Source organism: Canis lupus, chromosome 33 (assembly GCF_011100685.1).
Source record: "Canis lupus familiaris isolate Mischka breed German Shepherd chromosome 33, alternate assembly UU_Cfam_GSD_1.0, whole genome shotgun sequence".
NCBI classification, from domain to species: domain Eukaryota; kingdom Metazoa; phylum Chordata; class Mammalia; order Carnivora; family Canidae; genus Canis; species Canis lupus.
In genome coordinates, this window is record NC_049254.1 from 17,276,960 (window position 1) to 17,298,949 (window position 21,990).

At 50.2% G+C, this 21,990-nt stretch overlaps 1 protein-coding gene across 1 annotated transcript; it reads left to right on the forward strand.

The window, feature by feature from the left end:
- Positions 1–175: 175 nt before the first annotated feature.
- Positions 176–14,023, forward strand: TAGLN3 (transgelin 3). The gene is made up of 4 exons (XM_038582798.1): positions 176–550; positions 1,678–1,852; positions 11,705–11,807; positions 13,555–14,023. The coding sequence occupies exons 1-4, from the start codon at positions 371–373 to the stop codon at positions 13,694–13,696; spliced, it is 600 nt and encodes a 199-aa protein (XP_038438726.1). The 5' UTR covers positions 176–370; the 3' UTR covers positions 13,697–14,023.
- Positions 14,024–21,990: the final 7,967 nt, after the last annotated feature.

Below are 21,990 nucleotides of genomic sequence, written 5' to 3' on the forward strand. Positions count from 1 at the left end.
TCGACCACCCCCAGCCCCGTGCTGCGGGGAGAGGCGCTGGTGGGGGAGCTCGGCCTGGTGGTGCGCCCGCGTGCATCGTCTCCACTCACCCGTCGGTAGGCGGGACCGGGAGGGGAGGGGCGGTCCAGCCCCCCCCCCCCCCCCCCCGCAGCAGGGCTTTATTCTGGAGTCCCCGGCGCGTGGCCGCGCGGTCCTGCGCGCTGGTAGCCGAGGCGCCGGGGTCTCCATTGGCTCCGGGATCTAACCCCGCCCGCCGCCCAGCACGTCCGGGCCGCGCTCGCGGGGCGCGGGGCGCGGGGCGCGGGGCCGCCGCCGCTATTGTGTGGCTGTGGCTGCGGCTGCGGCGCGGGGCCTCCGCGCTCCTCCCGAGATGGCGAACCGGGGCCCGAGCTACGGCCTGAGCCGCGAGGTGCAGGAGAAGATCGAGCAGAAGTACGACGCGGACCTGGAGAACAAGCTGGTGGACTGGATCATCCTGCAGTGCGCCGAGGACATCGCGCACCCGCCCCCCGGCAGGGCCCACTTTCAGCAATGGTTAATGGACGGGACGGTAAGGGCCGGCGCGGGCCCGGGGCCCCGGGGCTTCCTGGCGCTCGCTCGGGGCACGGCGTGGGCGTGCCGGGGACCCTGCGCCCTTCCCGGCAGCCCGGAGCAGCCCGCAGCACTCCCCATCCGCATCCCCATCCCCATCCGCATCCCCATCCCCATCCCCATCCCCATCCCCATCCCCATCCCCATCCCCCCGAGACCGGGCAGCTGCCCCGGGACTTAGTGCCAAAGGGGAAGCCTTTTGCATTGAAGGGAAGCCCGGGAAGGACCCCCATCAGGATTTCTCCAGCCTCTTGGTCCATCAGCTCCGGGAGGGGTCGTCCTTCCCCAGGCCCCGGGGTTTGGGTTAGTTACAAGGTGCAACAAAGGAAGGGATGGAGGACACTAACCACCCCCCCCTCTTCCTTTCCCTTCCCTTCCCGGGGCCCTGCTGCCTGGAGGCAGTGAATGTCTGATGAACACATGGGATCTCCAGAAACCGAAGGGGATCCTTGCTGGACCCGATGCTCTTGGGCGCCTGGGGGTTGGGGCCTGCCGAGGGGAACGGGCCCATCCCGTCTGCAGGCTGCCATGCACGGTTACATAACAGCTGTGTGTCGCTTCGGTTGGGTTGCCCAGGACCCGGGTTCCAGGCATTCGGGAGTCCCCGGTCCAGTCCTGGTATCCGTGGCTGGCACACAGGGGATGAGTTACGGAAGCCTCATTCGGATCTGCCTTTCCATAGAGGACATAGTATTAGATTCTACTATTTGACTTCTCCTCCCTCCCTTGGAAGTCTGGACCCCAGGCCCCATCCCCCATATTGTTCCCTATTTGTAGACCTGCTTTCCCTCCGCCAGAGAAAGGCCAGAGAAAGGCCCGGAGGAGCAGGGCGAGAAGGGGATGCCTGGGCTGCAGCACCCACTGCGGTCAGGAGCAGCCCTGGGAGCCAGGCCAGCTGGGGCTTTGGGATGTGCTGTGGGAACCGGGCCACCCAGCCCCGAGCCGAGCCGGGGCCTGCATGGGGTGCCAAAGACTTGCCGCTGCCCAAACCTGTGAGGCGTGCCCTGTGGGGCCTGGGATTCCTCTGCCTCAGCCACCGGTTCGTACAAAGGGAAACACTGATACTGGCTCCCCTTCCCGCTTCAGGTCCTGTGCAAGCTGATAAACAGTTTATACCCACCCGGACAGGAGCCTATTCCCAAGATCTCAGAGTCGAAGATGGCTTTTAAGCAGATGGAGCAAATCTCCCAGTTCCTAAAAGCAGCAGAGATCTACGGGGTCAGGACCACTGACATTTTTCAGACGGTGGATCTGTGGGAAGGTAAACAGCCCCGGGGCCTTGTTCCCGTCCCCCTCCACGTCCCCCCCTCCTCTGTGAAACCTGCTCACACTGTTCTTGCCTGCATCTGCCTGTGTGTGTGTGTGCACGTGTGTGTGCACGTGTGTGTGTGCACTCCTGGGGGGGGGTTATCCGCTGTGACCCCACCCCTTCGGGACATTCTATTGAAAAGGGTCCCCTCCTCTGAGGGAACACACACCCCGAGGCCATGGCAGGGTCGGGCAACTAGCAGACACCGAAGCCTCTGAGGACAGGAAGCCAATAATGGTTGCAGGGATGGCTTTTATTGCTCTTACCCCTCCCACAACGTACTCTTGCACAAATGGTAGCTACTGGAAGAGAAGGGAGGTGGTGAGCACGCTCCTGACTCACCAGCGGCAGGGCTTCCAGACAAAGCCGCCTGGCGCAGCTCTGTCTTCCAAGCCCAGAAATCCAGAGCACCCCAACCTCTTACCGGGCTCGGTGACTCTACTTCCCAGATATGTATTCTGCTCAGAGAGTGTGACATGATTTTTGTTTCTTTCACATTGGTGACTTAAGAAGTCTTATGAGGCATAAAAATCAAATCACATTTCCGGACATATTTAATAATCCACCGTTGTCGGGGGACATGATGTGACTGGGAGACTGTGCCCGAGAATTTGGGACCCACGGTCACAGCGCCTAGAGGTGCCCTTGGGCCCAAATGCTTGTCGCCTGCGTGCAACCGTGTAGGCCCTGGGGACAGACTAGGTGAAGGCGGGCTGCCAGGCAGGCCCTGCTCTCGGTGCCCGCTGCCACTGGGTGTTGTCAGTGGTCCAACCAGTAGGATGCCCGGGCCGGTGGTATTTCCTGTCTCCTTCACTGGTGAGTTGTTAAAATCCTAAGACACCAACCAGTGTACCGCGCTCTGCCAATGCCTAGCAGCGCAGATCTCCGGGCCTGCAGGGTCAGGCCCTGGGGCCTGGTGGGCGCTCGCCTCCAAGTCCTCCTGGACGTCACACTCCAGGCTTGTGGGGTCTGCTCTTTAGATCAGAGCTATGATGTTTCCCCCAGCTGATAACGAGAGCCCCTGCTTGTGGACATTTTCCCACGCAGCGGGCCTGGTGCGAGGGCCAACCTGCTCTCCTAGGACTGGTGACGTGGTGTTTTCCGGTTTCCTGGAGGATGGAGCGGAGGCTTGTCCATGGTTACCACGTCCGATGACTGGCAATTAGCAGCCAAGGCTCATGCCCCAACTCTGATGCCAGAGGATGGGCCTCAACCAGTGCACCCCACTTCGGGCAGGAGGCTCCCTCCTTCACCTGCGCCCAGAGCAGGTTGTTGGGCCCTAACAGTGACTGAGGGGAGGAGGAGGGGGAGTCGGGGCTGTGTGGGACAAAGGATGGAGCCCCTGCACAACAGGGTTCATGTGACTAGAAGGGTGAGCCCCCCCCCCCAGTATAGGAAGCGTGTAGGAAGAGGAAGAAAGCAGAAGGTCTATGGGATACGGGGCCCCTGAGTGTGCTCTCCTGTCCTTATGGGACTGACGATGTTTTTACCTGCCGAAGACTAGGCAGGTAAACACCATACCCGGAAGGCGCTGGCAGTGAAGGGGAGGGGAGGGGTGGGCGATGGCCCCTGATGAACAGAGCAGGGGAGGTCTACACCGCCTGCCCCAGCCTTTTAGGTTAATGCTTCTTAAGAGAAGGGGGAGCGGGCGTCAAGAAGCGTGAGAGAAACTGTGGTAGCCCGAGGTAGGGTAGTGGCCAGGTGGGCTCCAGGCCAGGTTAAGGCTTCTAGAAAAGAGGAAACGAGGCTGACGCTGAGGAGTCTCATCCCTGGGGCGCAAAGTAGGAAGCTTAAAAGGAAGAGAAGGAGACTGGCTCCAAGGGCAATGTGGCTAATGTGGTAGAGGGTGCCATGGCCAGCAGCGGCAAAGCAGGTGCTCAGGAGTGTCCAGGTGGCCTGCAGGGGCCCCAGGGCCCCCAGTGGGACAGTGAGGACGGAGGATCAGGCCTGGTCATCCCGAGCATTAGTGGCAATTGGTGCTCAGGGCGCTCAGGGTGCTCAGCGCACTCAGGGCTCTCAGGGCACTCAGGGTGCTCAGGGCGCTCAGGATGCTCAGGGCGCTCAGGGTGCTCAGGATGCTTAGGGTGCTCAGGGTACTCAGGATGCTCAGGGTACTCAGGGCTCTCAGGATGCTCAGAGTGCTCAGGGTGCTCAGGGTGCTCAGGATGCTCAGGGCGCTCAGGATGCTCAGGGCGCTCAGGGCGCTCAGGATGCTCAGGGTGCTCAGGGCGCTCAGGGGCTCAGGGTCGGGGACAAGGCCGGCGGCGCAGGTACCACGCGGTGCGGCAGGAGGTGGCGCGGCGGGGGGCCTCAGGCGGAGGCGGGAGGGCCGGGCCGGGCTGGGCCTGGGTGAGGCCCTGGGGACGCAGGGAGCTGGGCTGGGCCCTCCGGGCTGTGCGCGCCCCTGCATGGCGCTGAGCAGGCGGGAATCAAAGGGACGCCACGAGGCGGGCGCAGGCTGCAAGGAGCTGGGCCGTCTCCCCGCGTTCTGCAGGGCGACTCCGGGCGCTGCCCGCGGCCCCCACGCTGCAGGCCTCCGTGCCCCCTGCCCGCCTCCCTGCTGGCATCTGCCCAGGAGCCTGCGCGCCCCCCTCCCCCCCGTGGCCCATGTTGCTCTGATGCTGTGGGTGGATAAAGCTGCTGGAGGCCTTCTCATGTAGGGCTTGGGGTTTTTTTTAGAGACACAGAGGCCCCCGGATGGGTGGACCCATTGTCCTGGAACCCCTTTTCCAGGCACAGTGAAATGTGTGAAATGGACTTGGAGATACCAGAATAAAGGGACTCGGGCTTTGAAAAGGAACCCAGGGCAGAATGGCCCAGAAAACAAGCCAATCCCAGGGATATGAGAGACAAAGCTCCTGGAGGTCCCCTGGGAGGGAGGGAGGAAGGGAGGGAGGGGGAGCCATCTCCGCCAGGGCTGGGGAAGAAGTGAGGGCCGCTTGGAGCCTGGAGCAGTCTTCCTCTTGGATGAGGGAAGGCCACCGCCTGGCACCTTCTGGATTTGCTGTGGGCACGGGAAGGGGCAGCAGTGGGGCCATCTCAGCTGTCCATGACTCAGGACAGCGCTCCGGAGGTTGACGTCAGTGTCTTTCCTGTGCAAGGAAAGTGGGAAGGGGAAGAGAGGGGAGCAGGAAAAGGAGGTGTGCGTGTTCGTGAGAGAGAGACAGAGACAGAGACAGAGAGAATGAGCGAGAACACGTGGGAGCTGGGGAATGCGCTGGTCCAAAAGACTCCAAGAAAACTTACCCTGGAAGCTAGTAGAAGGCAGGTTTCTGAGTCAGAAGCGAGATGGCCTACTTCACACCTCTCCTCCACCCCTCATCAGTTAACTTTTTTGAACTTCGATTTTTCTCATATAAAATGGGGGGATTTTTTTCTCTGTAAAATGGGGGAATAGTATCTATCTCACAGGGTTGACATGCGGATGGAATTGGATGATGCGTTAGAAGTGCGTAGCGTAGTGTCTGGCAATATAGAGCATTATACGCGGTGGCAGTGTAAAAGTTACTGTTGTCATTGGCCTGTCCTTTTTAGGACAAATGGGAAATGAGGGCAGCAGGAGCAAGGCTGGGAAGGCACAGATTCTGTCTTGGGACAGATGGACTCCGTTAATGGTTTCACACAGAAGCCGGTAAGGTCGCCTGGATGACATCTGCCCTCTATCATCTGGGGTATCTTTGGTGCATTGGCCATTCTCTAACACAGAGGGACTGGCTTTGCCTTTTTTGACATTTTTCTATCTTGTAGTCATTACCCTCTTGACGTCTTTCCCCATATTATGTCGCTTTGCCAATTCCAGACCCAGAAGATCTCGGTGCAGTGAAAAGAGCATGAGTTTGGAGTCAGGAAGATGGTCCAAACTCTTTAGCTACATCCCAGCATTGTGAGCTCTTAGCTTCCAAGAGCCTCAGTTTCCTTCTCTGTAAATAGGTCTAGTACCTTCCTCAGAGGGTTCTTATAAGGATTAAGCGTGTACAATGCCTGGCTAATGGACACCTAATAAATGTTCGTTTTTTCTCCAGCTTCAAGACCATCAACAACTAACCTTTGGGTTTCTTTGCCTCGCCACATGCTGAGCAAGCATTAGACATGTAGAATTCTAGAATATCAGAGCAGGCAAGACTCTGATAAGGCGATTGTCTGATTACTTTTCTCAGTAGTCCTACTGACAGGGATCTTGGACCCGTGGTTTTGCCCTCTCCCAGTTCCCCTTGCGTGATGACCAGGAGTTAGGGGGGAGTACGGTTTACATCGGGGGGTGGAGTACCTGTAAGGTCCAAGTATATTCTCTGGGGAGGTGACGCTGTGTGTGTCATTCCTTAACAGCAAAAGCAAAGAAACATTTCACCCAGCCTGAGAGACATTTTGGGATCTTGTGAGGTACTTGTAGTGACTTGAGTCATCACACATGCCTGTTGCTGGCAGCCTCCTCTTTTGTCAGCTCAGTTACCCCAAGGTCTGCTCGTGATCATGTTTGGCAGGTTTCCCCTTCAGCGGTGGTTCTCAACCTCCAGTCTACATCAGAATCACTCGGCGGGCTTAGGGAAACGCACCCCAGGGTTTCTGAGATATTAAATCTGGGGTAGGACCCAGGAATTTGCATTGCTTACTAATTTATAGGTGACTCTGCTTCTGCTGGCATGGGAACCCCGCTTTGAGAACCACTGCCCTGCAGAGTGTCTCCAGGAAGGCAAGCAACAAAAATCCATACAACTCACAGAGCAGGCCCAACCTACTCTTGGACATTTCTCCTTTGACTGTAGCAACAGTTTCTCTACCATAAATAGAGAATTGGGGCCATGCCGAAGTTATCACTCAGGTAAATCAGAAATGATCCCAGAAAAGATGAAAAAAGAAGCCAGTATTCCAAAAGTAACAAAGACTAGTCAAGACTGATAAAAAAAAAGGAAGTAGCTCTGAAGCAAAGAGTTTTGCCTGAAAACAGTAAAAAACGTTTAGTATTGAAAATAGAGCGTTCAGTCTGACTTACCTGACCCAGTGACCTCTCTGTGGTCTTCTTTCTCTTCTACCCTTTCGATTATTTTTTCTTTCCAGAGACATGCATAAAATATCACAAAAGTGATAAAAAAAAATTCAAGAGAACAAAATCCTTGTTTAAGTGTCCTTATGGTAATTGCACTCAAACTTTATGGGTAGTAAGGTTGCCTGGCGGCTCAGTTAAGCATCCGACTCTTGATCTCAGTTCAGATCTTGATCTCAGGGTCGTGAGATCAAGCCCCACATTGGGCTCCATGCTGTCATGGAGCCTCTTACTTAAAAAATTAAAAAAAAAAAAAAAACATCCTGGGTTGGGGAAACAGGGAACCTAATGATACCCTTGCCCCCCGCCCCCGGAGGTTATCATTTCGTAGTTTGAAGTGCAAGACCACACTGGGGGAAACACTGCTCTGTGATAATGCAGGAGGGAGGGCACACTCAGGTGTCAAGACCCCCGAGAAGAGGTCTGCCAGGGTAGACAAAGGAGGCTACTGTACTATACGACTGTCGCATTTTCTAGAATTGTAAGTATAATATTAGCGCCTCCCATAAGAGGAGACGAGGAGAGGCCGGCTTGCGGGATCCAAATGCTGAGCTGTTAATGTTACATTTGGTACCTCCTAGTCCATACGTCACTTCTCTTTTTAAGAGCAGTGATCTCCATTGTAGGTCACTATCAAGGACTCAGCATCTAGAAAATTCCCAGCACTTCCCAACTAGTTGGTACTTCTTTTAGAACCATTCTTTTTGTTTTTTGTTTTTTGTTTTATTTTTCTTGGAAGAATAGCCCTGAGCAGTGGTTTTCGAGCTGTCTTGCCAAAATATCTAGGGGTAGCTTTCAGGGAGCAGAGATTCCATGCTGCCAGACTCTGAGCTGGCTCCCAACTTGGATCAGAGCCCTTCCAATTATTGACTTTACCATTTGATTCCATGGAGGATCTCTCTGAAGGGAGGCGTTATTGCCTAAGGAATGTCATGTAATACTCGCCATGTGCCAGACGTTGCGATGTTTTTAAAAAGTGGGGAAAAAAAAAAAAAAGTGCTGGAGCAGTGCTTGCCTATCCATCTGGCTGTTTCAGAATCATCCCCAGAGATTGTTCCAGAATCTGAATTTTTAACATGCTCAGGTGTTTCGGATGATCAGTCTGGTTTGACAGTCATCATGTTTCTGGAACTTGCCTGATAGTGTAAATCACCCGAGGAGCTTATTAAAAATATAAACTTCCAGGCTTCCCTCCAGGCCTGCTGAATCAGTCTTTCAGGGGAATGATGTCAAAATTCATATTTTTAAAGCGATTTCCCCTGCAGCATCCCGTAAATAGCCCAAGAGGCTTGGGAAACCTCCTTCTGAAATGCCGTTTTCTAGGCAGATGGTGACAAGATTCACAGAGCTTCCTTGACCTCATTACTCCTTTAGCCATTGAATATGTGGCCCCTGGTTGCAGAAGTCAGCTCCCACAAACGGCCCCCTCCCTGCAACAGCATGTGATCTGGAATTCTGAACTGGGAAGAGACAGGAAGCTGGGAAAAGGCCCTCGTCCTTTCCATCAATCCCCGAGCGCTGGGGCTCCGCATAAGGGACGTCTGTGAGAAAGTTCACCAGGCATGAGCGGAAAGCAAGCTGGGCAGAGTTAGAGAGGCAGATTTCTGCTCAGTGTTTCCTAGAATCTTGGCAGTGATTAATTTGATTGGCACATATGTTGGCAAATTGAACTCCAATAAAAAAATTTTTTTAAAAATTTGATTGGCACATGGTTGGGGGACTCTAGGCTCCAACTCTTCCTCTTGTTTTAACCTTATTTGGGTTAAGACCTGGAGAAATGATTCCAGACAACAACACTCAGACTTTATGGTCCTTGGGGTTGGTACCCTTGAACTAATGGGGACCAAGAACCGTGACCGGGTCTTGTCCCCTCAATGCCTACCCTCTAGCCTGGCACTGAAGCAACCCTTGCCACCCCTTCATATCATCTCGGATCATCAAGAAACATGCCATCCCAACCAGCCTGTGATGGGGGACCATTGGGAGATGGTGGCCTAGTGGACTGTTGGTGGACTTTGCATTCTGACACCTGAGCTAGAGCCAGGCTCTGTTTTCCTTGCTGAGTGACTCTAGGCTGGTTAGTTAACCTCCTGGATTAGTTTTCCCATCCGTACACCAGAGGGAATAATATCAACACCACTGGGTTGAGGTCATGTATAATGAAGTGTCTAGCCTAGAATTTATTTCAAATCTCTTGCCTCGGGACCTTTCTTAAGAAAAGCTCCTCCGGGGCACCTGGGTGGCTCAGTTGGTCAAGCGCCTGCCTTCGGCTCGGGTCATGTCCATCCAGGTCCTGGGATCGAGTTCCAAGTCCAGTCGGGCTCCCTGCTCAGTGAGGTGGTTGGCTTCTCCCTCTCCCTCTGCCCCTGCCCCCTGCTCGTGTTCTCTCACTCTCGAAAAAATAACTAAAAACTTAAAAAAAGAAAAAGAAAAACTTCCCCCATGTGGTCCTGTCGGATACAGCCCCCTTCCCTAGCTTCTCCTGCTCCCAATCACGGAGTTGCTCCCTTTTCCGCTCTCCAGGATGGGGATGGGGGGTGTAAAGAGCTCTGGGTTGCTGGGTGTCTGACCCTTGCCCCCAGCTCTTTCCCCTCCTCCCTGCTGGCCTCCTGTGGTGTGTACTCCAGCTAGGGGCTGGCGGAGGAGGCTGGGGAGGCCTGGGGAGGTCGGGTCGGTGCTCCTGCACAGCTTGCCGCTGCACCCCAGGGGGGCTCTGGGATACTGTCCGTGGCTGGATTGCTGGGTGTCTGGCTGCACATTCCCCCAGCTCCTGGGCCCACCGGCCTGGCTCTTTCCAACCACCAGAAACAGATGTCCCGTGTGCTTCTTGTACAGAGTCCAGATGCGTGGCCTACCCTACGCTTCCTGTGCTTAGTCATGGTCTAGCGTCTTTCTGATAGCTCACGATTTAAGAGCAGCCCCTCTCTCTGCCTCTTTCCAGAATGATCCTTCAGAATATCATCACTGCAGCTCTATTTAAAAAAAAAAAAAAAACGGGTGGAGGGAACACATTACACAGTGACAATTACAGAAAAGCTCTTATCTATGGAGAGAAGTCATTCTCGGAGCCACCTGCAGGGCTGGCTCTCTGGCGTGTGGCCTCCTCCGGCCATCTGCTGCCCAGCACTCTGCTTCCAGCGCCCCAGCTGCTCCCTGCACCCCGGGGGGGGGGGTCTCCTGTGACAGCATGGCCTCCCCTCCCCGCACTGGGCCTCAGGATCCCTGAAATTGCTCTGTGGTTAATGGGGAGGGGGGAAGGAAGGGAAAGAAGGATGTGCTGTCTCTCTCCCCCTTTGAATAGATGCACATCCTGAAGTGGGCTCGTCCGTGGGCCTCAACTGCTTACTCCACCAGAGTCCCACCCCGGGCCGCCTTTCCATCTGCCTTTCTCCTGTGATTCTGAGGTCCCTGGTGACCCAGCTGCGGCAGCCGGCTGCACGGACCACAGATGGTTCCCTCAGTGCAAAGAGGGCCCTCCTTTTTTTTTTTAAGATGTATTCATTTATTTGAGAGAGAGGGAGTGTGCATGCATGGGCAGAGGGGCAGAGGGAGAGAAAAATCTCCAGCAGTCTCCCCGCTGAGCACGGAGGCCCCCCCAAATCCCTGCCAGACCCCCATCCTCCTACCCCCCACCCCCCACCCCCGCCCTGTGCTAGGACAGAGCTCCATCCCAGGACCCTGAGATCACCACCTGAGCCGAAATCAAGAGTCCGATGCTTAACCTCCTGGGCCCCCCAGGTGCCCCCAAACAGGGCCTGTCTGTGTTTGTCCTTAACTTTCACAGCTTTGCCCCCCGCCCCGCTGAACACCCTGGGCCGCTCCAACCCCGTGCCTTAAACTTTGCTCTCCACACTTGTGCCCTGCGTGGATCTGGCCCTAAATCAGGGCCAACGATGCAGGAGCGCCTTTCCCAGTCCAGGGCAGTGGTCAGCTGGAAGGGAGGAAAGGAGGTGGGAGGACAGGCTGACCTGGGGGGCCGGTTGCCTTCTCTGTGGGTTCAGTGTCCCTGAGCTCCTCAGGTGACACTGCCTCCCTTCCCACCGTGTGAAGGGCACACCACACCTCTCTCTCTCTCTCTCTCTCTCTCTCTCTCTCACACACACACACACACACACACACCCTGCAAGCCAGCTCTCTATTATCTCCATTTAGCTCCTTCCAAGCTGCACAACAGAAAGGGCCTATCATCTGTGTCACATCGAGTGCTTTCTGTCATTTGCTTTCCTTCATGTTCTGGCCGCCAGCCCAGAGCCAAGTAAGTACTCCGTCAGATGCACAAGGGTGATTTTAGACCCTTTTAACCCAGAAAAAATAAAAAAGAGAGGAGCCAACCTGGGGTTGGGCACAGTTAATCCATCCAAGACAAATCCTCTTCCACCAACCAGCTCTTGAGCCTATCCCCAGGATTTCCCCTTGCCACAGCCTGTAGAACCCACCGAGGCAGGGGCCTCTGCCCAGGGCGGGGACCTACGTATATATCTGAGCACGTAAGAGTTTGGAACGCTTTATTCCTACAGCAGCTATGAAAGGATGAGAAACTGGGCAAGTCCTGTAGAGACGAGGCAGGTGATTTCTGTTCCTTCCTGGGAAGCTGTGCTATGGTGAGCTTCAGGACTTTGAGAACTATTTGCTATCCCTCCCCCTTGGATGGGACCACCTACAGTCCTCCTATCAGAACTTCCTTCCCAGAGGGCCAGCCCTATCCTAGATTCCTCTGGAAAGCCTGACACCGGGTTGGCTTTACTCTCTTTGTTGACTTGCAGGGAAGGACATGGCAGCTGTGCAGAGGACCCTGATGGCTCTCGGCAGCGTTGCAGTCACCAAGGATGATGGCTGTTACAGGGGAGAGCCCTCCTGGTTTCACAGGTGAACATCCCTTCCTGCCTCCCTGCCCCTACCCCTCTCCCCTGCAGCAGAGGATGATTTTTACAAGCGAGGGCATCTGAAGCCCCAGAGGCTATTGCAACACGAGCCCTCAGGAGCAAGCACTCCTGTCCCACAGCTGATTCCCGAGAGCAAGGACAGGCCCATGCTGCCCTTGAGGCCAGCAGCCTGCCCGGGGCCGACATGGTTGAGTGTTTCCTGCTAGAGACCTGGACTCTTCTCCAGCTCTGGCCATATGCTCTTTCTCCAGAGGCTGAGCAGGACTGACTGGCTATTCTCAGAGGTGGCTTGAGGTCTGAACTTGGTTTTATTATGATCTAAGAAGCCCCAAGTCAACTTACTTATTCTGCTTTTTCCTGCACTCAGTGAAGGGACAATATGTCCTGCTGTCCCAGTGAATTTATTGATAATAGTCACTCTCACTTTCAAAAGTGGCCTGGCCCGGATATTGTATTATGTGGTCACGTCCGTAAAGGATTTATTTTGTTGTTGTTTTCAGGGGTAGGGGAAGCAACGGAGCTTGAACTCAACACAATAGCTCAGTGGGCAATGAAGACCAAAGAGCACTTTGTAGTAAATAATTGGCCTTACATTTCCCTCACCCCTCTTTCTTCTTCTAGACAGTTATAAAAAGGTACCAGTTTGTGTCATTTTAAATGAACCTGGTTTGAAAACTTCCTAGATACTGGCATGTTGAAACTCTGGATTTAGTCCCAGCTTTGTCAGTGACATACCATGGTTTCTGACACACAAAACCAAAATTACTGTCTGACTCTTTATTGAAACTTGCTGACCTCTGGTTAAGAATGAGACGTTTTTCCTCCTGACTCTTAGGTCCTGCAGCTCTACAATGGGAACATTGATACTTGGCCCTACACAGGGCAAGGCAGAATGGAATTAATGGCATGCTTTGTAAGAAGAGCTGTTTGTAATTTTCACAAGGGCTTGAGGTAACTGTAAGAGAGTGAGTGAGAGGAAAAGTTGTCTGAGGGTTAAGTCCTCAGAGAGAAAGCCACTGATTCTTTCCTGGAAATTCTGAAAAATCATCTGGATTAATTAATCATCTAAGGAGTAGAGAGCTCATGTATCATGGAAAAGCCCACTTGGAATAGGGCTATAGCTCATGATAGGTCAAGAGATTGGGGTAGAACCATAGCTCAGGGTAGGAACATAGCCCAGGGTAGGACTATAGATCAGAGTAGGACCATAGTTCAAGGTAAGGCCATAAATCAGGATAAGACCATAGCTCAGGATAAAACCATTGCTTGGAGTAGGGCCATAGCTTGGAGTAGGACCATAGCTCAGGGCAGGGCCATAGCTTGGGGCAGGGCCATAGCTCAAGGCAGGACCATAGCTCGGGGTAGGACCATAGCCCAGGACTGGATCATAGATTGGGGTAGGGCCATAGTTCAGGGTAGGACCGTAGCTCGGGGTAGGGCCATAGCTTGGGGCAGGGCCATAGCTCAGGGCAGGACCATAGCTTGGGGTAGGACCATAGTCCAGGATTGGACCATAGCTTGGGGTTGGGCCATAGCTCGGGGCAGGGCCACAGCTCGGGGCAGGGCCCTCATTCCTGCCAGTACTGTAGCCCAGTATAGGGCCTCCTGCTCTATTTGGTGGACCTCGTGTCTGTCTGGCGGCCCCCAGGAGAGCCTGTCTAACCGCGTGTCTTGCGAAGGGTTGGAAAACCGTCCGCATGACATGATTCCACCCCACTTCCTCTGCCCAGGAAAGCCCAGCAGAATCGGCGAGGATTTTCAGAGGAGCAGCTCCGCCAGGGACAGAACGTCATCGGGCTGCAGATGGGCAGCAACAAGGGGGCCTCCCAGGCCGGCATGACGGGGTACGGGATGCCCAGGCAGATCATGTGAGAGGCTGCCTCCCGCCTCCCCGGAGGGAGCATGAAGGTTCCACACACCGTCTCTGTGATAAAGAAATAGTTAGTCACCTTCCGACCTTCTCTTTCTCCGAGCCTCCCAGTTTCTGGTTTTTGCAAGTGCCGCATTTCCGCTGAGAACCCGCCTTGCCCCCCGCCACCTGTGTCCCCGAGAACTATGCAAAGACTCCGCCTCCTCTCCCCCAGCTCCTTCCTAGCCCGAGCCTCCTCTGGTCCGATTATTTATTTATTTATTTATTGGCCAAAAATTCCCCTCCTCGACTTCTCTGAACACACCTAATAAACAGATTAGTCTTGTGTCTTCAATGTCAGCATCATTCTCGGTCACCATCGGGCCTTGGCCGGCAGGGCTGGCCTCCACACACTCCAGAGATCGGGGCCACGGGACTAGTGAACAGTCTCTGATTGCAGGTGCAGAGATAGAGGGTAGCTGGGAGGACGCTCTAAGAAGGTTGTGTTGCACGTCTTGGCAGTGGCCGTAGAAGTTCAGGAATGGCTTTGCCCACTTTGGCCACCGAAAGCCATGGGTTCAAGACCAAGCAAGCTCTTTGATCCCCTTGGTCAAAGTTCTGACCTTGTGCTTATGATGCTAGGCCCTGTGGGGGGCACCGGCATGAGCATACGGAAACCCCAGTTCTTAAGGGACTCTCCTATGGATGCCCAAGAAGCGTTCTCTGGGTGGGTGGTTTTATGAAATGGATGGGTGACAGCGGAAGGGAAGTGCAGCTCTCACGTCTGTACCAATAACCTTCCCCCTGCACATCGATACAGTTTCTTCAGAAGCCTGGAGTTAGTTAGGGGCACTGCTGATTGCTCCCTTCCACTCACTTATGGGGCCGAGATCCCTGAGACTGTTGGAAATTGCCTGAGACTGAGATCTAGCTGAGATGGGATAGGTTCTAAAGATCCCGTGAGCCACATAAAAATTAAGAAGGCTAATCAACCCGAGGGCCACGACGTAATCTTACTCTTTCCTACCCGTAGAAACGGGGGAAGAAAGTGATGCATTTAGTAAGAAAAGAAATAAAGCGTTGTTCATGTTCAACGGATTGCTCAGGAGCAAGAAAAAATAAAAATAAATGAAACTATAGATCTTGTCGCCCTCTAAGAGTTGGGTGGTGCCTTTTCAGACTGTTTTCTGCAGTTCCAGGGTTCCTTGGAGATTTCTATGGGCTCCCCAGGAGGGTGGGCAGCACTGCTTATAGAAGCCAGAATCCCGGGTCCCTATTCCTTCTTTAGTGAAAACACCACGGATCTTATCTATTTTACATGTTAGGATTTAGCATAAGATTTTTTAAAACTTCTAATGTTTTCAAACACACACACACACAAGAATAAAAGCTACAATGAAGGAAATGAGCCTGAGTCACCTAAAGGACCTAATGTGTCCTGTAGGAGCCCTGTTGACCCTGACAGCCACTGGTGGGTTGTCTGTTCCTGGAAAGATGTCACATGACCACGACGGCCAAACCAGGACCTGAGAGTTTCCACAAAAGCAAGAGAGACCGGCTTGATGGATCCCAAAAAAAGTGAAATAAAACTGGGAGGGAATTCCTGGAGAGAGAAGGTGGTCAGGTCCCTGGCTGGGATTGGGAGCAAGGGCATGGGACACGGCCTCCATCAGCGGTGGGAAAGGCTTGTGAGACCCTGGCAGGCTGGGCCTGTTCTGTGCCCCCACCGCCTGGCTCCACTTCTGTTGTGCCAGAGACACAAAGAGGCAGAAAAAGTGAAATCAGTAGCTGCAAAATCCCAGGGCAGTGCTTGAGGGCAGACAGGAGAAGGTGACAACGTTGATAGACTTGCTGGTACCCAGGCATTTCCTCCTCCCAGCCGGAGCCCCCCAAGCCTCTCAGGCTCTCACCTCTGACAATGCATGATGACTGCCTGGAGATGAGGCTGTTAAATAAATTGAGGCCCTGTGAGGGGATGGACAGGAGGTGTTCTGGAGTCCTAGGAGTTAACACCTAATGAATGAGAGAGCCCAATTTGTAATCCCAAAGACTACCTGCCTCAGTGTAGTATTTCCAGCTCCCAAGAATCACCAGAAGCAATCCAACTGAGGCCTGAGGTTTTTTTTCCCTCTTTCTCCACTTTGTATTTGCAATCAAGGTTATCCACAAATAACCTCAGGGCAATGTGAGCTCTTGGGCAGCATCTGGAAGTATCCCGAGGAACACAAGTACTGTTCATCAAATGACACACTGGATCCCCCCGACCCCATGAAGCAGAATTCATGGACCAGACGAATCATTTAAAAGTAGTCTAATAAATATACTAAAAATAATAAGGGAAAGTATTGGAAACATGAAGCAATAATCCATTATGAAGAAAAATCAACTGGTGACACAGAGCATAAAAAAATAAATAAAATAAAGATCAAGAGTAGAATGGATAAAAATGAACTAGCTAATTGGAATATCAAAACAAGGTGTCTGTAAAAAAAGATAGACACAAATAAATATGAAAATGCTAAGTGATATGAGTGATAAGTCATAAAATTGGAATTTTAGAAGGAAAGGAAAAAATATAGGGGAGGAAAAATCTGAAGAAATGATTTTGAGAATTTCCCAAAAAATAAAAAAAATAAAAAAAATTAAAAATAAAGACCGAAGGACTCAATTTTTAAAAGACTTACAAAGATGCCAAAAAAAATAAATGATAAGAATCCTCAGCAGGAAACATTGTAGTGAAATGTCTGACCACTAAGAATAAATACCAAACTCTCAAAGCTTTTAAAAAGTAAAAGCCCATTACATATAAGAGGGGAAAACCATATTAACATTGAATTTCTCAACAGTAACCCTGGAGACATAAAGTGATATTTTCAAGGAGCTGAAGGGGAAAAAAGAAAACATCCAACATGTAATTTTCTACATACCAACTAATTTTTTTATGCCCAAAAGTAGAACAGAAATATTTAACAAAAACCCTCTGAGGACATAATTGGATTAAGGATTCCAATTAGAAAAATACCTTCCCGGGAAAATGCTCTTTGATATAGGAAATGAGAAGCAAAAGAGAAAATTTTATTCTTGTTTAAATAAACCAGGACTAAACAATAGAGTGAGAGAAAGTTTATCCATAACAGTCCAGGAAAAGAAAAAGAAAGTGTCCTGTTTGGAGGAAATATAAATATATTGATGAATTTAAGAAATTGTTAGGAAAAGACAAACATATTGAATCTAACTTCATGAAGCTTTTTTACCATTGATTCCCAAACCCAATAAGAACAAGAAAGTTACAGAGTGATTTCACTTGGGAACATAGATGTGAAAAATTCTGAATAAAATAATGTCTAATCAACTCCAGCAGTGAATTTCGAAAATCTGTTAGAATGAACCCTTTTCTCTCTTTTTAAGAGAACTTTTTTTTTTTTTAATTGGACAGGCTCTTTGGGGACCCATCCCTAGCTAGCTCTGAGTAGAAACTTGAACCCATGTTCCATCCCTTTCCTTTTCCCGCTCTAAAATCATAGAGATATCACCTATTCTGAGCCTTGAGCCTTACTGGTAATAATACTAGAGACCAAAGGTGAAATGACCTCTCCTCCCTCATTTGGCTAATCCTTAGAGGCTTCTTTAGAGGCTTCCAGGGCAGGACTCTTTCATTATTCTTACTTACTCAGCCTTCCTGCTAATCCTAATTCCTCCTGTGGCTTCAGTAAGTAATGTCTTAACGTAGCACTCTATTCTTTTCATTTATTTATTTATTCAAAAACTGTCCTGGTGATCAGCAAAAGCCATCTATGTGCTGAAGGAGTGAAAATGACCAGAAAACCATCCTTGCCATCAATGAGTCAACAAGAATTTTTGGAGTCCCTAATGTATTTGTGGAATTATACTACAAATTAGGGAGACGATGAAACATAAATATGACTTTTAATTGAACGAATTTGTAGTCTAGTGGAACAAACAGAATCGACTCTGCAGTTCCTTGTATCAGCTGCTTGTTTAAGAGCCAAATGACAGCCACGTGCACTTGGACTCAAGGAAGAGTTCCCCGGGCCGGGCTGGCCGGGCAATGTTTGCCGGAGGAGGCTGGACTCGGGGTATTTCTGCTTTGTGCCATCGTGGGGCTGTGTGGGCAGCCTTACCATTGTCCCAACCTGCCTGGGCCCAACTGAGTTAAAACACTGAGGAACAGGCTTGGATGGCAAGAAGAATCCTTGCCGGGTGGACTTAAGCAACGGCCATGGTGACGTGGGGAGCACCTGTGGCACTCAGCCGGGAGCCTCATTCCACCCTAGACCTCTAGGAGACAGGGCTGAGGGTCAGGATCTTTAAAAAAGGCATAAAAGTTGTTTGTTTTCAACTTATTTTTTAAAAGGATAATTCAGGGGCACTTGGGTGGTTCAGTGGTTGAGCATCTTGCCTTCAGGCTCAGGTCGTGATCCAGGGGTCCTGGGATCGAGTCCCACATCTGGCTCCCCTCAGGGAGCCTGCTTCTCCCTCCGCCTATGTCTCTCCCTTTTTCTGTGTGTCTCTCATGAATAAATAAATAAAATTTTAAACATAAATAAATAAAAGGACAATTCAGTCACCTTACTGTGCAATGTACAGGATGTACAGAACATCTAAAACTTTCCCTGGCGATGGTTGCAGGTCCACCACGGGATCCAGACAGCCAGCTCTCAGCTGCAATCTGTTTCAATCCAGGAGCCAAGATCAAGAGCCTGATGATCATGGAGACAAAAAGATTTGCTAACGGCTAGAGACCTCTGTAGGCATGCGGCCTGTCGTGAGCCAGGTTGCAGTGTGAAAATGTGTCCCATTCCTGGTTGTCTAATACGTCAAAGACAGAGGATTTAAGAAAACATCTGACTCCAGGCAGACAGACCAGGCAGAGTTTTCTACTTTTCCCGGCACCACTCCCACCAGCAACACTGATTGAAGCTGGGTCTTATGTCAGAGGAAATGCAAAGCTCAAGTTTCATAAAGCCAATTTTTTTTTATTCGCAGGCATGCTGTCACTTTAGTTATCATTTATAGAAAGCTTTCCTGACATCATAGGTTGCAGCACTATTGTTGATAATAAATGTAATTGCCAACACCTCAAACTGCTGATTTCATCAATCGTTAAAATAACTCGGGGCACCTGGATGGCTCAGTGGTTGAGCATCTGCTTTTGGCTCAGAGCATGATCCCGGGGTCCTGGGATCGAGTCCCACATCGGGCTCCCTGCATGGAGCCTGCTTCTCCCTCTGCCTGTGTCTCTGCCTCTCTCTGTGTCTCTCGTGAATAAATAAATAAGATCTTTTTAAAAAATAAAGTAACTCTGTTGACTATGAATCCTTCACTGCTATGGTAACACGAAGCACAAAGTAACTTCAGGTAGCATTGTTGGCAGAAAGGAGCACATCGTCCTTACAGACTGTTTTGGGTGCTCAGTTCCCTTGGACATCCTGAAAGCTAAATGTCCCCATTTAAACAGATGACAGCTTCTTGAGTGATGCAGATTCAAGGCCACGTGTCAGGCAAGCTCGGTAATGCCCCCACGTTATGCAGACGATGAGTAAGTTTAAGATGACTGTCTCCCCCGAGTGAGGGATAAGTGTGGCTATTTCTCCACACTCTCATCAGCATTATCACTTAAAAAAATATGTTTGTGATGTTCTGAAAGACGTCATCCATTTTAGGGTATAAGTAGAACTTAGCATATTTTCTGAGCAGCTGCCAAGGAGTTTTATGCCTGCTGGGTCCTAACCCCAAATCCTGACATTTTTCATCACAAAGAGCATATTAAATCCATGAGCTGTTCATGCTTGTTACTGACTCTGACGTACACAGGGTTGGTAAAACAGAAGAGTCAACTGGTTAAAAAAAAATAAAAAGGCAAAATATGAGACCAGAGCAGAAATGATTACTTCCAGAATTCAACTTGAATGTCTTAGGCCAAAGAACTAAAGCAAAATGTGGCTAATTTGTCATTCAGCAAAAATCAAAGATCTGATGTGGATATAAGCCTGTTATATACTCACAAAATAAATATGTCAACTTTTATGGCCCTGGGTGGAGAATGTAAAGCTGTTTTGAAGGGCAAGGATAAATCTCACTATGGTCCAATTGGGTTTGGAGTGATTACTGCCCTGCTGACCTTTAGTTTAATGAAACAGATATTGAATGTCCTTCTGTCGGATAAAATTAAAGATCCATGCTGGTTCCGCATTCTTGGATCAATAATTCTTTGGGAGGCCTCTGCATCAGTCTCATGATGGAATGAGTTTGGCTCACAGAAGTTACAAAATGAGGAAGTCTGCCTGAGAAGAAATCCTGCTTCAAAACAACTGAAGGAAAAAACAATGTGCGAAGGGAATTTCACTTGAAAGGATATTTATTGAGCACCTACTAAGTGTCAGGAACTCTATATAATCCATCTCCTCTAATGCATATAACAATCCTGCAAGGTGAGTACTTACATCATTTTCCAGATAAGAAAAGTGAGAATCAGAGAATGTGAAGGACTGCCCAAGCTCTCACAGTTAGTTACGGGGAAACTAGAATTTGAACTGAATATTATGATTCCAGAGTTTTGTGGATTCCATTACACTACACTGCCTTCCACATCCTAGACACACGGCTGGGCTCTGAGGGCTGTAGAGGTGAAGACTCGGATCCCCCCTGGGCTCACCCAGCATTTAATTTGGTGAAGAGCTCACTTGTTTATAATTCAGGAAAGCACAAATATGTACGATTTTCTGGACCCAGCTCAGAAAACATGTTTAATTCCTCCCTGAATTCAGAAGGGAGGAATATAGAAATAACCAATATAGTGTATATAGTAATAACCTATGTTATAACACTATATATCATATATAGTATATAGAGAAATAACCAATACTTAAGATATCTTGTTTTACATGCAGAAGTTTAACATATGATTCTTTTTTTAAAAAAAGATTTTATTTATTTATTCATGAGAGACAGAGAGAGAGAAAGAGGCAGAGACTCATCCCTTAACATATGATTCTTGATCAGAATTATTCCTGCAAAACTATATAAATGTTACATAAATTTTTCCTTTTCTTTGGAATTGTTTAATTAGGGCCAGAATTAGGCTAAGGTGAGTGAGGATCTCTGCTTGGGCAGAAAATTTAATTTTGAGAAGAAAACTAGTCTGTAATACATCCACCCCTATGTGGCAAAAGAAGTCTAGAGAAACTAGGTCTTCGGCAGTGTTGTATTCCTTAATCCATGGTAGTTAGTGGATATTCTTAATTATATTTAATTAACACATTAGCCAAGATTTACTGAGCACTTGCTATATGTCAAGCCTTATGCTACCCTCAGCCTTTTGTAAGAACAGAGGTTCCCAGGGCACCTAGGTGGCTCAGTGGTTGAGTGTCTGCCTTTGGGTCAGGGCGTGATCCTGGGGTCCTGGGATCAAGTCCCGCATCAGACTCCCTGCTCAGTAGGAGAACCTGCTTCTCCCTATGTCTCTGCCACTCTCTCTTTCTCTCATGAATAAATAAATAAAGTCTTAAAAAAAAAAAAAGACAAAACAGAGACTCCCTCAGCTGACTTGAGTTTATCACTAGGAGAGTCAGGACTGGAGCCTCCTCCCTGTGTAGACCTGCCTCCTGGCTCCTGGCTCTGGATTACCATGCAAGAGCAATGACTCTTAGAGTCTGATACCAGCCCAGTGGACAGATTCCAGTCTTTGCTGGTTTGGTAGGACACTAATTTCATTAGAGAGGCTGAGGAGCCTGTATTGAGACAGCAGATTTGGCAGCTGTGGATCGCTGTCAGCTGGCGCTTCTCAAGGACCTCTAGTTGCATTCACCTTGTGAAAGAAGTGCAAAAATACCATTTCAGATAAAACACTTTCCAGTCCATTGGAGCAAACTAATGCACTGAATGATCACTTAGCACAGACAACCACTCATATGCCCTTTATGCTTGACGGGAAAGCGAGAGGATGGCAACAACTGCCCTCAAAAAGTCAGAAGTACTTAAGGCCTGTTGGGGAAAGGCAATAAAATGCCACTGGAGCCTTTGACGCTAGGTCCAAGATTATTCCCAACCATATTTCAGAATTTTCAAATGAGATAAATCCTAATATGACAGCCAGGAGACAGGGTGACAAACACCTATCTCAGATTACCTGAGGTTTTAGGTAAGCTGAATCAAATGGAGATACCAGTGGAAATGAGCAAAAAAGTAATTGAGCAACTACCATGACAGAAACCACACAGAGACATGTACATGTTGGCTGAAACAAAACCCGAACCTACAACTGGTTCATGTTGCAAAAAGAAGGGGAGAAGGAGCT